The sequence below is a fragment of the Amborella trichopoda genome, chromosome 6 (genome assembly GCF_054954075.1).
Source record: "Amborella trichopoda isolate Santa Cruz 75 chromosome 6, AtrichopodaSantaCruz75HAP2 v2.0, whole genome shotgun sequence".
NCBI classification, from domain to species: Eukaryota; Viridiplantae; Streptophyta; class Magnoliopsida; order Amborellales; family Amborellaceae; genus Amborella; species Amborella trichopoda.
Window position 1 is genome coordinate 2,478,711 of NC_142341.1, and position 17,932 is coordinate 2,496,642.

At 34.1% G+C, this 17,932-nt stretch overlaps 1 protein-coding gene and 1 long non-coding RNA gene across 4 annotated transcripts; one reads left to right on the plus strand and one right to left on the minus strand.

Annotated features, from left to right (window-relative positions):
• The first annotated feature begins 3,524 nt into the window (after positions 1-3,524).
• Positions 3,525-5,588, plus strand: LOC148781484 (uncharacterized). Its single transcript, XR_016058063.1, has 2 exons — positions 3,525-3,706; positions 4,854-5,588. It is a non-coding gene; the product is annotated as an uncharacterized LOC148781484 (long non-coding RNA).
• A 1,731-nt stretch (positions 5,589-7,319) lies between these two features.
• Positions 7,320-15,767, minus strand: LOC148781485 (uncharacterized). 3 transcript variants are annotated; one of them, XM_088870157.1, is made up of 5 exons: positions 15,280-15,767; positions 13,504-14,075; positions 12,610-12,880; positions 12,116-12,262; positions 7,320-7,671 (listed from the first exon to the last, which is right to left on the minus strand). In XM_088870157.1, the coding sequence occupies exons 2-5, from the start codon at positions 14,055-14,057 to the stop codon at positions 7,459-7,461; spliced, it is 1,185 nt and encodes a 394-aa protein (XP_088726283.1). In that variant the 5' UTR covers positions 14,058-14,075; positions 15,280-15,767; the 3' UTR covers positions 7,320-7,458. The 3 variants fall into 3 exon arrangements, with proteins under 3 accessions (XP_088726283.1, XP_088726284.1, XP_088726282.1); XM_088870158.1 differs by lacking the exon at positions 15,280-15,767 and adding an exon at positions 14,863-14,929; XM_088870156.1 differs by lacking the exon at positions 15,280-15,767 and adding an exon at positions 14,829-14,885.
• Between the last annotated feature and the right edge of the window lie 2,165 nt (positions 15,768-17,932).

A 17,932-nucleotide genomic window follows, 5' to 3' on the forward strand; every position in this document is an offset into this window, starting at 1 on the left:
TCTAGAAAACAGGGCCCTCTTCTAGCATAGTTTTGTAACATACAACCACATGCATAGTGATATTTCATCCATAACTAAACTTAAGCCTCATGCAATGCACATTCGTGCTCATACTTACATTCACACACATGATTTCATATTTGGATGAATCAACAAAAACATGCATCATGCGAGTAAGGAAGTGAATCTACTCATTTGAGGTTCCCTACACAGTATTTCTCCAAGGTCACCCTTTTAATAGAGGGTCTTAAGCTAGAGGCTCTAAGGGTAAAAAACATGGCTGAGATCGAGAGCAAAACTCTTGAAAGCGGTATGAAGGGACGAAATAAATAGAAAAAGAAAAAAACATGGATGATGAGATCATAGAAGTGAATCTACTCACTTGAAGTTCCCCTACACAGTATTTCTCCAAGGTCAAGCTTTTAATGGAAGGTCTTAAGCTTGAGGCTCTAAGGTAAAAAAACATGGTTGAGAGAGAGCAAAACTCTCTAGAAACGTGTGAAGGGGCGAAATAAATAGAAAAAGGAAAGAGGTAGCATGCAACAAGTGGCATCACGAGACCTACACATGGCATACACTTGACAAGTGGCATACACATGCCACACAAATTAATTAACAAGTAAGGGATAAATGGTTCATAAATATGAGAGAAAATAAGAGAAAGTCCCCTGAACCACCCCATAAAGCTGCACCCGACGGCCCACATCTCACATTGCCGCGTGTTCACTCTGATGCACGCCCTCTCCCACTGCCGTGCGCTTTCTCACTGTCGTGTGCTCTTATTCTTCTTCTCTCTTCACCGCCATACGCACTTTCTTTTCTTCTTCTTTCTTAACCGTCGTGTATACTTTCTCACCGCCGTGCGCACGTTCTCTTGTTCTTCTCTCTTCATCGCTGTGCGTACTTTTTCACCACCGTACACACTTTATCTTCTTCTCTTCGCCGTACACTCTTATAGGTCGAAAAAAATCTGGGTCGTCACAGTAATGTATTCACAACTAATTCATGTGGCTCTATTCCAAATTCATTCTGGCTTATATGGCTATGATATGTCTATGCGCACTACTAGCATGAGTTCGATTAAGTTCAAACATCCCCAAATTCTCTTATATTCATTCTCGAAAGCTTTTTTTCGAAAGGAGTATAAAATAATACCAAATTCTCTTATATTCATTCTCGAAAGCTTTTTTTTTTCCAGGGAGTATAAAATAATACCAAAAAAGTACAAATTTTTTTTGGCCTTTCACATAAATGAAATTTTTTTTTTGCATTTAAGAAATAAAAAATACATATTAGTGTTCTTCTATAAAAGAAGTAAAGGGAGTACAAAATAATACCAAAAGTTACAATATAAAAGAAATAATGCTGATTGGTTCAAAATAAATTTTTTTTTTCATTCATAAAAATAAAAGAATTTTTTTTGTATTTAACAAATTTAAAAGTACATATTAGTACCTTTTATTTTATTGAAGTCATTATTTAAACATTGGCCCTATAAAATAAGTAATTTTTTCGTTTAAACAATACTCTCGGTATTTCTCATCCTTTGAAGTTTACAAATATTTGAAAAATTATGTGTTCATCAGACTTCATTCCAACTTGTTGCACTCGACTATAAACTTTACCATAATTTTTGCTCCATACCTAAATCTTCCATTTTTGTTGTGAACTTAATCTTTCCTACTTCTCTCAACAAATGAGCATTCTCCAATTTTTACCATAATTTTTGCTCCATACCTAAATCTTCCATTTTTGTTGTGAACTTAATCTTTCCTACTTCTCTCAACAAATGAGCATTCTCCAATTTCCATTAAGAAATCGACATTGTTTTATTTTGGTGATGATTCAACAGTTTTCAGAATTTTCTATTAGGAAATTAATGATTCTTTAATTTTTTGTCGGTGATTCAAGCCATTTTTTCACACTTGCAGTTTTATTTCACACGGCATCTTTGAGTTGGTTATCTTTCTTCAGAGTTATTGCATAAGGTATCTTTAAGTTGTTTATCTGAAATCAACTTTCCATGATCAGCTTAATTTTATTATATTATACAAAAGCTTACCAAAGAAGTTCTAAATTATACAAAATAGCATAACCCTTAAAAGTTTGTATTATTTCCTTAAAATTTAAACTAAAATAGGTATGATGTTTATTACCATATTAATTACAATAACATTGAAAAAGAAAAGACATACAATTCACTAATATAAACAATTATTAGGCTAATCATGATGGATATGATTATTATGATATTTAAAACAATTAATTTGAATCAAAATCAAATAATTTGATTAAAATTGTGTGATTTTTTTATAAACATATAGCTTTTTTTTTTTTTTTTTTTAAGGTAATTATGTGTTCAAGTTGAATGGGTGCATGACAATTGAAACACATAAAAAAATATATATACAATTAGATATCTTACCTTTTCCATATCAGTCTCCTCCAATATTTCAAATATAAATACTTGCAACTAGACATTGTGCATCCTCCAATAATTCTAATTTAAATACATTGAATAAGACATTGGGCAGTGGAAATAGAAAAAATTAAGGAATTACGTATACGATAAAACAAAATTATGAAACTCACATCTCATGTATGAGGGGTGCATCATGTACTAATTGAAAATGTAATACCTATGATTTTGTTTACAATGTGTGGATGATAATAACTCAAGGAGGCAAAATGGTGAGATGTGTGTGGTGACAAACATGAGATATGAGTGATTAGACAATAAGAATTGTGTTGCTTGTATAACCACATGATATTATGATTCTTATTGCCCTTGATATGCCACTCATCTTTCTTACCTTCTCTAATGGCGCATGTTTAAAGATAAGTAATAATATTACTGAAAAATAATTAAGATAACATCCCAAAAAAATTATGGGGTTCCTTTGGCTCATAGCCTATTTCTTATGTTACTTTGACATGCCAAATACTCTAGGAATATAGAAAGTAGCAATAACTTCTATTGTGAATTTTATTTCCTTTGTTAATTACATAAACTTGATGTGAACTCTATGTGAACGTACTCAAAATACATTCTTTGCTTATCTATAAGTTTACGAAACTTTTGTGAGAATAGTTAACTTCTAGAGATAGAATATGTGAAACTTTCAGCATCTAAATTGCAGCTAGGAGCACAGAACAACATGGGGTTTTGTACCTTTGAGGGAAACTGAAATTTTTTAGATAGTTAAATTTTGGAAAAACGTCGTGTATCCCCCTTTTTCATTGTCTAAGTTACAAAACGTACCCTTTTTTATTTTTCTAATAATCTCATCATAAAAATGGAGTTTGTAATGCCTCTTTAAACTTACTTATGAGGTTCATGGAGATGAGAGAGAGAAATTAGTTGTAACAATCCTAAACTTTCATAACAAAAAAAAAAAGAAGAAAAAAAAAAGAAATTTTTAAGAAGTGATGGTCCATATGAGCATGATGGTCCTTAGGGACCATCACTACTTTCAAAAGCTTTTACCTTCATTTGGTTTAAGCTTAGTGGACTTGGTTTTCAGGTGTTGAAGGCGGTCGATTACGCGACACCTCATACATGAGATAGAGGCGTTTTAAAGAAATTAAATAGGACAAAAGATAAGACGTCGTCTAACAACTCCTTTTTCGCTCTGCCTCTTACAAACACAGTGAGCTCCTCTCTCTAGCCGAAGTTTTATCGGAAGCTCATACTAAAATATTTTAAGTAAGTGATTTTATTATCTTGAAAAATAATCCGTTCTTTTTAAAAATGAAATGAAATAATTACTTCTGCTTATTATTATGAATTTTAGGCACGACAAATTTTATGTGCAAGCGACCTCATTATTTTAAAAAATATTCTTTTTAATAAAGTCATGATATTTTATCTATGTTAAAAATTTTAAATGCTATAAATTCTTAGAAATAAATTTATTTATTTTTCTTGTCTATTGTTAGAAAATTTTAGATACTGTAAAATTATTAGAAATAAATGTGATATTTCTGCTTTTAGTAAAATTGTGAGATTTCTTTCTACTGTTTTTGAATATTTAGACATTGTAAAATTCATGTGCAAATGACTGCCTTATTATTTGAAAAATGATATTTTTGCATTTGATTATCGCATTGTCTGTGGAATGTTTATTTGCAAATTGACATCCCATAAATTGTGATAATTCCGTATTCTTGGATTTCTATAAAAGTTTTTCTATACATATTAGATTGGCAATTATACTAGAATGTCTTTACGAACTGCTACCTTTTTAAATTTGAGCCAAAAATATTTGACTGGTTATTTTTGAAATGTTATTGAAAGTGACTGTTACTAATGGTTTCAGTGAAATTCATATTAATAATTTCAGTGACATGTTGAGTACATGATATTGCTGCTTTCAAATGTTTAAAGAGATTTAGAAATACTTTAAGTATGCAAGTGCACTCATCCGGTTCGCCAGTGAGGTATAAGTGGACCTATCCGGTACACCGGTAGGGATTAAGTGGACTCATCCAATACGTCGGTGACGTATAAGTGGACCTGCAGGGATTAAGTGGACCTATTTGGAATTCTAATAGGGATTAAGTGGACCCATCAGGACACTGATGGGGTATATAGGTGACCTACTTGGGACGTCAGTAGGGTATTTTGTAAAATCTTTTGAATTATGTACTACCGTTAAAATGTTATACGCATTTCAATTATTCGAATTATACTTAATTATGCATTTTTGAAAGTGAAACTGTTAATGCATTTCTGTTAATAGATCTCCTTTTTGAAAATATTGATATCTTTCAACTATGATTATTTTTAGGATTATGATGATCACTTACTGAGTAGCCAAACTCATCAAATTATGGTAAACATTTTTTTTTAGGATAACTACGGTTTCATTTTGAGTGCTCGTCAGGATCAACTCTGGAAGATATTGTAGTTGTGCTTAAACTTTCTTTTGTTACTTTGTAAGAATTCACCACTGTAAATTTTTCCTATCAAGAGATGTATATATATTTTGACTTTCACATCTCAAGAATATCAATATTGTAAATTCTTGGGGCGTGACTTTAGTACTCTGGGTTGCTAGAAAGAGAGGCAGGGAGAGCTCCATAGGTGAGGAAAAAAAAAAGAGGAGTGCTTTTCCAAGATTTAGATAACATTGTGATTATGACAAAAAAGAAGCGCTAATTCTGTATTTGGACAATGGAAAAGATAAAGAGGGTGTAAAATGTTCTTTTTTATTTGGGTGTCAAAGATAAAGAGTGTCAAAAAAAAGATGAGCTTATTGATGGCTACTCGGCTAATGTGATTAATTGGTGTTTGTCTTTGGATTCTACCCCCTGACGGCTCAGCAGTTTGATGGATGAAATCTTGATTCACTTGAGCGATTTTAATATCTTCTTCAAGAATGTACCTCGAGGCTTCAATTCGGACGCAGACCTACTGGCTAACTTGGCAACTTCCTAAGCCAGTGCTATGGTGTCTCCCCTGTTCCGATCCTATCTCCCTCCCTGGCCCCTAGGGGCCTCGTCCTGTTATTTATTTATTTCTTTTAATTTTCCTGGTATCTTTTACTTTTTCGTTATCTTAATAAAACTCGCATTGCTCAAAAAAATAATTCTTTTTATTTACTTTGAGAGGTTCCATGAGATATTTGCAAGACTAGGGGGATATTTGAAATCATAATTTTAAAAAGGGGGGTTTGTCTTTTGCTAAATGTTTTCCTTAAAAATTCAACAATCCTTTGAAATAAGCAGTTTTTTCTACTACTATTTTGGAAACTGGTCATTTGGGATCTCTTTTGTAATTTGGTATTGTGGATAATACATCATTATTTGGGTTTCATTTGGAATTTCTGCCTTATCCAAGTATCAAACTTTGGTAATAGCTTTGGCTCTCTTACAACATATGAAAGATCTTGTGAATGAGTTACTTTCGTTTATCATCCCCCTTTGCTCATGTAGAAATCTAATGTTACTGGACTCGTCCGAGTCCAATTTCTCAGGTGAAGAACTCGGTTATCCGAGTTATGTGTACATTTCAGTGCATATAAAAAGTTGAAAAAAATATGGGTATATAGTATACATTTTTTATATGTGCTTTGGAATTTTTTTTTGGCATAGATTGGTGAGTGTTTATTTTTCATAATCCTTATGTTTTATACTTTCCTTTTTTGGTTATTTGAAATGTCCCTACCTATAAATTAATTAATTTTAAATCCATTTTTAATACATTTTTGAACTTTTAAAGCTTGCTTTTGATTGTATTTTATTTTGAATATCTTTTTTTTTTAATTATATTTTTATGCATTTTTAAATTTTTCTAGGGCTTTTTGCCCTATATAGGACTCGGCCAAGTACTAAGGGCTGATCCTATTTAGAAATCTATTGTATTTAGAAATCTATTGCAAAAAAGTACCAAAAATAGTGTATGGATATTTCCGATGCTTTAATTGCCCCAATGAGTCAATCTGTTATTCATTGCTGCTTTTAAATTTTTGAATAGTTAAATAATGTTTCCAACATTGGACTATATTTAAAATAAAGAAAAAGATCAATCAATTCGGTCCTCCAGATCAAAAGTTTTATAAATAAAAAAAATTATAAGTATGGAGGTGTCCGATGTTCACACATCGAACTATCTCAACCTTAGAGCAGTCCGATGCCCGCGACATCTGTTCAACCCATAATTGAGGCTATCAAATATGGGCTATCAGGTAGCCCTACATACCACCGCAATTTAAAAATAAAATAAAAAATCGTTCAGATGCTTGCAACATTCAACCAGTGGCAAATCTGAAATAAGAAAAATGAAAAAGTGATATATGCACATAAAACTTTCAAAAAACTCGCTGAAAAATGTAATTTTGGTAAATAAAAAAAAAAAAAAAAAAACCATATCCGGTACATATTATGGTTAGGGGTGGCAACTGGTCTGTACGGGTCGCGTACGGTTAGAACCAAACCCTAATAGTATTCGGGTCCAAAATTTGGACCCGGACCCGTCGGGTCTACCCATCAGGTCTCGGGTCTTGTCAAATCCATTGCCACCCTATAAATATGAGTTTTTTTTTTGTTTTTTTTTTTACCATCATATACCCTTTGACTACGAGTTCTTTTTTTTACCAATAATATTGTAAATGTCATCAATATTGTGAGAATATGAACACCTAGCGCACGGTTAAAGATACATGATTGCCATCATATACTCTATGATTATGGGTCTGGGTTGGGTCTGGCTGGACCCGGACCCAAATAGTATTCGGGACAAAATTTGGATCCATACTTAGACCTGAGGTCAGGTACACCTGTCGAGTCTAATCAGGTCCACTGAAACCCTTAACTATGGCAAGAAACTAATGTAAAAGCATTAATTTATTTAAACATAGATCAGTCCAACCAAGAAAGAGTAACAGTACAAAGCCGAACACACCCAACAAAGTGAGAGAGAGAGAGAGAGAGAGAGAGAGAGCATCTTCAATTGATTCAAGCAACCAGAATGTAGAAGAGGCCCATGACTCCTGTGTGCAAAGTGGCTGAATTGTACGTTGATTCGAGCACCAGAGTCTCACCATCCTTGATCTTCATGGAGCCTGGTTCGGGATAGCAAGTGCTCATGCCTACAACATATCCAGCTTCATCTCCTGCCTCTTTACCCCGACCATAAATAGGAACCGAATCACAGATAACTCTACCATCCTGGTTTCAAAACAATGCACTTAATGCTTCAAATTGGTTGATAAAACAACATTGTGGTTTATGAGACAGAAATAATAGAAAGCAGTGTGCCCGTCTACCTGGACTTGGCCGAGTAACTTAGCGCCTATGGGTGGGTGAGGTGAGTTCCAGTCCAACTCACCAGTCCAAATACATGATAAATAAATATATAAAAATGCAAAAATATGAAAAAAAGAAAAGAAAACACTAATATAATGTTAGAAATACTTTTTTTAGAAGATTTTGCTATTTTTTTAGATCATTTGGGAACTTTCATATTTTTCTCTTTTTCTTTCCTGAAATATTTGAATCCATATTTTTTTATCAATAACTAATATTTTATATTTTTTTCATCTTAGTCTTCTAATGATTCTATTAATTATTTTTAAAAAATTTCTGACTTTTAACTATTTTTTGGTGAGTTCTATGTCTTAGCTTTTCTAACTCTTTTTGAGGTGTACCCAAGTCGGCTCAATTACTTAGCTCGATTTAGAGCCAAATACTTTGGTTGAGTTGATTTTGTGTACACTTGTAAAAATGATAGAAATGGGATTTAATGGTTAGAGGCCATTCAATATTTGAATTTGACATTTAATAAAATTGAATTTGTTATCCTAATTTTAGCAGCGGGAAAGCATAACCAATCTAAGAGAAAGTTGTTGAAAGGAGGAAGGAGGAAAGACGGAGGCTTGAGACAAACATTCCTTTCACAAACTATACGGGCAAAAGATTTCCTATTTCTTTAAGAGTTACTCTTTTATCTCAAACTTTTGGAGGTGTAGTCTCTAGAATTTAGCAAACGACCTCAAATAATTTTTTTTTAACTCTCACTCTCTATATGCCTAAAACCCAAGATTGCACTAGAACCGTCCAATTTTTTAAGGGAAAGATTTAGATGTTTATGAACTCAAAATTTATTTATTTTTAAATAATCATGTAGTTAGAATTAGATCGATCTTATAACTGCAAATAAAAAAATATTTAAAATTTAAACTCTATCAGACAATTGTGACCATTCATCAAACTTTTGATGATGATGAGATATGAGTGAACTATTACAGAGCTTTACCATAAATGTTTGGAAAAGGTTTCTATACTTCTCCTACAGTATAGAAGATCTATGCTTTCCCTATCATCCAGCAGTCCAATTTTGATCAAGAGAACCACTCATCGTTTGATTTCAGATTTGACGTTTCAAAGTATTTTATTTTTAGTTTTTTTTATGCAAATTTTATGAATATGAAATTTGGTACGTGCCATCTTCTCATAGGGACGCACCTATAAAAAATATTAAAGATAATTTTTTGATAAAATATAATTATCAAAATACCCCTTGAAACTTTTAGGTGTATTTTGATCATTTTATTTGATTAGAAATACTTTTTTTTTTTTTATATTTTTAGCTAGTGCGAGTTTAATAGAGGATTGTACATCCAAAATTTGGTGTAAAAATAGTTTATAGAAAAAAATTAAAAATAAAATAGTGTAGAGACATGACATTGTGATTAGGGCAATCTCAACCCTCCATTCATAATTGACGGTTAGATAAGGGGAAGTATATAAGTTTTATGCCTTAGGGGAAGCATAGAAAGCATGCCCTTGTTTTCAATTGAGTGATATATATATATATATATATATATATATGAAAATACTGATATTAGCCCACTAGCTCATAAAAACATGAGTCCAATGGTCTAGATTGAATCTGGGCGGATCTGATACTCACGACGTGATATATATATATATATATATATATATAGAAAATGCTGACACTAGCCCACTAGTTCATATAAACATATGAGTCCAACGGCCCAATTTGAATCTGGGCCAATCTGATAATTACGACCTCATTTTGTGTTTAAATTTTAAATTTTTTTCTACAAATTCACATAACCTAAAATTTTAGAATTCCATTATTCTCATCAAGGCGCACTTAATAAAAATATTTTATAAATAATTCACAAAAACTAAATTGACTAAAATAACCCTGTAATATTTTAGGGGTATTTTGGTTAATTTATTTTTTACAAATTATTTTTTTGATATTTTTATTAGATTTTTCTATTTTTGTGGAATACATGCTTAAAATTTAAAATTATTTGAATTTGTAAAAAAATTTAAAATTAAAATACGAAATGAGATCGTGACTGTTAGATCGACCCAGATTCAATCTAGCCTGTTAGGCTCATATGAACACATATGAGCAGTGGGTTAATTTCACCATTTTCCATATATATATATATATATATATATATATATATATATATATATATATATATATATATATATATATATATATATATGGAAAAAGTTCCTGTACGCCTATGTACGTACCGCTACAGTAAACGCCCAAAGGCCCAGATCGAATCTGGGCCGATCTGACGTTCACGGTTATCCAAGAGTGTTTGAATCTTAATTTTTTTCTATAAATCGAAATGATCTAAAATTTGGTGTGTGTGTACATCTTAATGAGGCGCACCTAATAATAATTCGTAAAAAACAAATTGACCAGATTACCCCTGAAACTTTTCAGGGGCATTTTGGCTAATTTACTTCCTGTAAAATATTTTTTTTGATATTTTTCGTAGATTCGCCTATTTTTTATGAATACACGTTCCAAATTTCAGATCATTCGTATTTTTAAAAAACAAATGAAAAATAAAATACTACCGGACATCCGTGATCGTCAGATCGACCTAGATTCAATTTGGGCCGTTCGGCATTTACTGTAGCGGTAAATGAATCGGCGTACCGTAGCATCTTCCTATATATATATATATATATATATATATATATATATATATATAAGGAAAAAAGCTGGGATTAGCTCACTAGCTCATATGAATATATAAGCCCAATGGGCCGATTTGACGATCACATATGTCTGGTAGTATTTAAATTTTATTTATTTTTATATAAATCCAAATCGTTTGAAATTTTAGATGTGTGTTTATCAAAAATAGATGAATCTTTGAAAAATATGAAAAAAAATATTTTACATGAAATAAATTGACTAAAATACCCCCAAAAATTTTTTGGGGGTATTTTTGTCATTATTTTTGCGAATAATTATTTTTTATATTTTTATTACGTATGCCTTAATGATGAGAACACACATCTACAATTTCAAGTAATTTGGATTTGTAAAAAAAAAACAATAAAATTCAAGTACTACCGGACATCTGTGATTGTCAGATCAGCCCAGATTCAATCTGGGCCGTTGGGCTCATATGTTCATATGGGCTAATCTCAGCTTTTTCATATATATATATATATATATATATATATATATATATCGGGAGTCCTGCTCTATACCTATACGCCCATATGCGAATGGCTCAGATTGAATCTGGGCCATTCTGTGGCCAATCTGATCATCACGGATGTCTGATAGTGTTTGAATTTTAATTGTTTTTTCTGCAAATCTAAATCACTTGAAATTTTTGGCTTGTGTTCTTCTCAACAAGGCGCAGCTAAAAAAATATTAAAAAAATAATTCACAAAAAACAAATTGACCAAAATACCCCCAAAACTTTTCAGGGGTATTTTGGTCAATGTATTTCATGTAAAATTGTTTTTTGATATTTTTTTCTAGATTCACCTATTTTTTAAGAACACACGACTAAATTTCAAGTGATTTGGATTTATAGGAAAAAATTAAAATTCAAACACTATCGAACATTCGTGATTGTCAGATAGGCCCATATTCAATCTGGGTTGTGGGCGTTGTAATAGTATGCACCTGGACGCACAACATCATTTCATACACACATAGATATATTCTAAATAATCAAATTAGAGCCTACCTTCAAATAGTGTCGAGAAATGTGGTTTCAATACTGGAAATCTTTGTGATAGCCTTAAAACATATTTTCATCTTTATTTATATAGTTTAAAGCTTCAAAAATAGTGTACATCGACAAATCTATGAAAACTTGGAATCTTGAAAATTGACGGTCCAAAAATACGTTACAAAATATCCTATTTCCAGAACTTAAAATCTATTTTTTTCTCATGCCCGTGCATCTTGATATCGAGATGATCAATTTGAGGATATTTAGGAATCAAAAGAACCTCTTCTAGTGAATTTTTGAGGTGGCACTAATTTGATGGTTTAGAGCCTCGGCTCTATATAAACTTTTCCCATATAGACAGATATAGTTTTGTCAAGAGTTAACGATCAAAAAGTTATATATATACATATATTGGCACACACGATTTGTCTAAAGTTAACAATCAAAAAATTATATATATATATATATATATATATATATATAGGCACACATGATTTTGTCTAAAGTTAACAATCAAAAAGTTAGTACGTCTTGACGTTACTGCATACATAAAGCAAATGAGCTGCTGAATCATGAAGGATATTAGAGAAATTGGTGCTTAGCTCTAACTGATGATAAGAATCAAACTTTACCTGGCCATAAAGGGTAGATCCTGCTCCACCCCTATGCAGGTGAGCTGCCCCATAAATAACATTTCCTCCATTGGGCATCACAATGCTCACTTTCTTGTTGTCTATGCACTTGGGTTCACTGCAAGATTGAAGAACATCATACTCCACCTGCACCCAACATACCAAATTAAACCAAAATTCTCTTAAATTTCCAAAGGAAATATTCTCAAGGCAACTCTACAGAAAACTTTGACAATGAAGGGAATGGAACATAAGAATTCTCATCAATACGTATGGGGAATCACCGGTCCACCACTCTATTCCGTTTAAAAATGTGCATTTAACAAAAACAAATAAAGAAAAAGAAAAATCAGATAAAACTCTTTAAGTTTTCTAACCTGCAATTGTTAGCCTCCTGATCCAATCCAACTCGGGTGATTCCGAGTTGTAAATGTGATACTTGGATCACTATTTTTAAGTGCTTACTGGGATTGAAAAAAATGACACATGTATACCTGACAACCAATTAAACCTTGGCTTGAGGTTGAGTTCCTCCTTTCCCCGGTATCAGTAACATCAAAAATGTAAATTTTAACAGGGACAATGCTCTGATCCCATTCCACCCATTTTACTGTATATTTCAGGTGCAATCCCCTTGCACCCAACCATTTCAAACCTTCGTTTCTCTTGCATCTTGTCCCATCATAACAACAACTCAAGCCTCCTAAATAATTATCTCTGATAGGCCTTCCATTGCTATCCTTGGTCACATTAAACAGATCACACCTGCATTAATAATTTCTTCCTTGTTAATCTCCATTGAATTAGTGTCAATGCAAGAAGTGGCAAAAAAAAAGAAGGAAAAGTTTATAGTTCAATGGACTATTAAAATCATAGTCTATAGGGTCCCACTGTCCATGGTAATGAAGGATACATGGTAAATTCTTGTAACCCTGCATCATTATGTCAGATAGTGATGCCCCAATGGACTGTGGCGAGGTTTTAAAAGACTGTTATAGCCCATTATAATTAAAAGGACCTATGTTATAGATAAGGGATTGTCTATAAAGATACCATTTATCATTTGTATATAGAGGTCACAACTATTCCCACTCATTAGATATCAAATTGGATGGCTTGAGGTAAGTCCCAAAATCTGAGAATTTGTTTTTTTGAAACTTTGTGATATTCAATGACACTCAAACAACCACCCATTTTGAAATTAAGGGACGAGAATGATTGTGACCTCCATGTAACAAATAAATAGTCTCATTATAGACAATCCCTATAGAGAATCGTTATCACCTACATAGTGACTGGTAAATTCATATAATGGCTGTTATTTGCTGATATATTTACTATAACCAAAGAATTTCTAAGAAAAAGGAACATAAAGAGAAGGGTCACACCTGCATTCTGTGCACCCGAACCGGTCCTCAACCCCCCTTGTATCGATTGCGTGAACATTCAATGCCCATTTCTCATCACGCCCACTTGGAATCTTGTCCGGATCCCCGACCTGAATCCCATATGGGTCAGGCAGCCAGGTACGCGTTTTGCGTGACTCAGCTCCTAGGCCAAAGTAGAAATCAAGTGCACCATCTTGGCAAACACCATCATTCCTAGCCACCACTATGGAACTCCCATTCTTATCATCTTCCCTAACAAAGTACCTAAAAACAATCCAATGGTGAAGGTAAGTCTCATAGAGGGGAACCGAATTTCCGTCTTCATCGACCAACTCTGCAATGAAATCTTTGACGGCGATGTGGCCCTTCGGGAAATCGATATCAAGGTAAACTGTGTTGTTTGCTAATCCGGGTGTTAAAATGAATTTGGGTGATAGAAAGACTGAAGATTGAACCTTGGCTTCTTGGGGTTTTGTGTAAATGGCTGCAGAGGCTTGGACTGATAAAAGTAACAAGAGTGGTAGTAGTAGCCATCGCTTGAAAGCCATCATCATATGTATATTGCTATGAAACTGCATGAATTTTAATATGCATTAGATGTTGGCTAGAGTAAAACATTCAAATTATATGGACATTATGAGATGCAAGTGTATGAATGCCATATGCAAATGAGAAGGTATTGCATAGCAAACATTTTCGTAACACTAAATATGGCTATCATCATGTGAAATTGGGGTCACTTCGATCCATATGCTATATACCAGCCTATCTACCGTCCATCTCCATCAATGAATAGTGGAGATGGGGCTGCCAATGGAACGGGCTTGGGCCAGGCCAGGGTCGGCTCATGGATGGCTTGATTTTTTAATAGCTAAACTTGGCCCTAGCTTGGGCCCGAAATTTGCAGACCAGGCCAGGTCCGAGTGTGACCCATAGTTCTAGCAGGATTATGGGGGATCCCGGCCTGAAACTTAAGCCCACACCGGTAGCCTGCTGACTGGCCCGGCCTGATTCGCAATCCTATGTAGGTCTGCCGATAGGCTGGATATGGGCATGACCAAGCTTGACCCGACAATTTGCAGGCTTTTATGCCAAGTCAGAATGTCAGACTGAGGGCCTGATAGGGCTGCCCAAGACCGACTTGCATTCCTTCAGCCAGCCAGGCCCAGCCCGGCCCGATGGCACCCCAAGAAGGAGAGAATTGGGTGTCCTCTGACGGGTAACCTGAACTTCAAGGGGCACAAAAACTCATCTCGGCCTTCGTAGATGAGAATGGATGGTGGTGATAACTAATATGTTTACTATATTGTATATACCATACCCACCGTGTGCATAACACTGCTTGGAGATGAACTTTACCTGGTAAGCTATGTGACCCTCCTATGGAGAGACCCTCACTTCCCTTTATAAAGAGGACCACTATCTTAAATGTCACTGTTTTTCTTGAAAATATCAATCCCACACCAGTGGGTTTCCCTGTGCATGAAAATTCTTTCTTTCTTTATTTTTTGGTTTTTTTTATTTATTTTTGAATGTTGCTTGGAGATTTCTCTTTAGTGTTTCGATCGCATTAAAATGGTATGTTCATATGTAATTTTGACTATGAATGAAGATGCTATTTTTATATGTGATTCAATAACTTGGGAATTTTATATGAGATTTTGAATGCGTCATAAAATTATATTTCTATTATGTGATTTTGCCTCCCAAAAACACAAATTTCAAACTTGGATTTTGAAATGCCGAAAGATAATGTGCTTAGTCTGACTCTCTCACCTAAAACTTTGTCTGCCAGTATCTTTAAGACTCACAAAGTGCTAAAGACCCACGATCTGGATTTGCAGGGCGACCCACACTTTGGATTTGCCACAAGGCTCTAAATTGCCAGCGGACACTTTGGATTTGCTACAGAGCTGCAAAGTGCGGGTCAGCCCAACTCAACTTGTGCTTCAAGTAGGGAACCACGTTCTGGATCTGCCACAAATTTCTAGATTGCAGTGAACACTCCACATTCTGGATCTGCCGCAACTTTCTAGATTCCAGTCAACACTCGATGTGCGAACCTGATTTGAAGCTCAGGTATACCCAAAACGTGGAGTGTCAACATGAACTTTGGATTTGCCCTAAGGTGGGTAGGAGAGAGGGAGGAGTGAACCAAAGTGGGAATGGGTTTGGGCTTGAGAGGTTAGCAGCTGAAGTTCAGTAGTGTTACATCTCAAGTTCGAATTCTGCTGTTGAATAACCCCCAAGGAAAAAAAGATTCCACTTTTAATGGTGTAAATACAAAAAAATAAGTGTCGAATCATCGAAGTCGAGGCATGAGCTTTACGTTGGACCTACATTCATTTTACCTCGGAATGCTGGCCCACATTTTGGAGCTCGGGCCAAGTGCCCAGTATCCGGGGTAGTTTTACGAAAAATGAAAAAGAAAAAGGAAAGAACTTTAGTATAAAATGTAAAAGTTAAGGCATATTTTAAAAGAAAATGACCTTGTGAGACCCTCCCACACCCATGTGTGCAGGACTCTAAAGAATCACCACTAAATTTGATACAGATCTCTAGAAAAATCAAGTCTCACACTCATATCATAATTTTTCTAGAGATTTGCACCACATTTAATGATGATCCTTTAAAGTCCTACACACATCGATGTGGGAGGGTCTCATAAGATTATTACTCTATTTTAAATATAGCAACTTATGAAGATTTCTCCCAAAAGAATCCTAAGCTCAAATGCAAAACATCCAATTTTTGGGTGGTTTGATTGAAGTATTTTAGGAGAAAGGCTGGGTTGTAGTGGTAGCACCCCACACCTTAATCACCACATTGTGGTTTGTATTCACACGGACACACCCTACTAATACCTTTTAAAAAATAATAATTTTTAAATTATTTGAAAAAAAGACCCTACTCATACTACCCTACTATCACTTTAAAAAAAAACTAAAACTATTTGAAAAAAAATGGATAGGGTACTATCTTCCCTATTAAATTACCTCAAGAAAAAGAAATTGAGGTACTTACAAGCTTAGTTGTTTTTGGGGAAGTAAGTTGGTGAAAAGGCCCCCTACTTTATTCTTATTAAATAAAATTAAAGACGATGCAAATCATAGTGTTAAGCTCTATCATTTAGCCAAATTATAAAGTAAAAACAAAAAAATTAAGTCGGGCGGTCTATAACGCCAAACTGCAACAACATAGAGATATACCCCCTTCTTGGCAAGTATATTGGCTACCACGTTGGCTTCGCGGTAGATGTGGGAAATGTTCCATATATGATCTAAGTGTTTGTGACGGCAATTGGCTACAACTGTGTGGAGTGTCCATCGCCCTTGAATAGCATTCACAAGTAGTGATGAATCGCTTTCAAGTTGTAGTGCAAAACAATTGAGTTCAAGGGCAAGGGCAGGATCAATGCCTATTTTGACCGCATGGAATTCAACATAATTATTTGATGCAATACTAAAAAAGGTAGCAAAAGTCGCAATAACGGCACTACAACTATATATTTTTAAGTATCCATAGGTTTTTTTTGGATATGAGAAATTACTACCTCGCTCCCTGGTAACTTATTGTATTTCTTTACCTAATAAGTTTAAATTATCGTGTGGCTAGAACTACAGAAGCGAGCAGAGAGAGAAAGGGAAGAGTTTAACAGTCACATAAAAGATGAAGACAGTGAGAAAGAAAAGTGGCCTGTTAGAGAGAGAGAGAGTTAGAGAGAGACAGGGAGAACAAGTGATGCAGTAGAGAGAGAATGAGAAAATGTGACCTGAGAGAGAGAGAGAGAGAGAGGAAATTGAGGATGTTTTGTTAGAAAGAGAGAGAGTGTTCAATTTTGAAGAGATGTCGAGCCCGTCCTTTTGTATGTTTGTACATTTTAACATCACATGTCATGCCCCTTTTGAAGATGTGTCACGCCTTTTGGCCTTTGATTCAAAATGGTAGAGCACGAGTTTTGACCCTACGATTGGCAAAGCATAATCCCATCCGTTGGCGTTCCATCCCTCAATATGCGATGCTGCGTATGGTGCTTTTTCTCTGTATACATATATAAGAAAAAAATGAAGTTTCCTCGCTAGATCTCATCATGACGTTCAAAATTTTTTTTTTAATGGAAGATTGAATTCAAAACATCTGTAAATTAGAAAAAAGAATTGAGTCAGCCATTTCAGTCATTGTATATCTTTGATTTGGTGGAGAATTTGTCCAAGCCCTAAAAAACTCAAAATGAATTTTAAAGCTATTTAGTTTATTTTTAAACAAAATACTATGCATGATTTCAACCCAAAGATCCTGTGAAATATTATGCATGACTCCAAAAGGCGAAGATTTTTCTTGGGTTTGACCATTCCTATTCTATAAACAATATTTATCAAGTCCTGCAAGAAAAAGCTAATCTTATTCTACTAGAACTAACTATAAACTA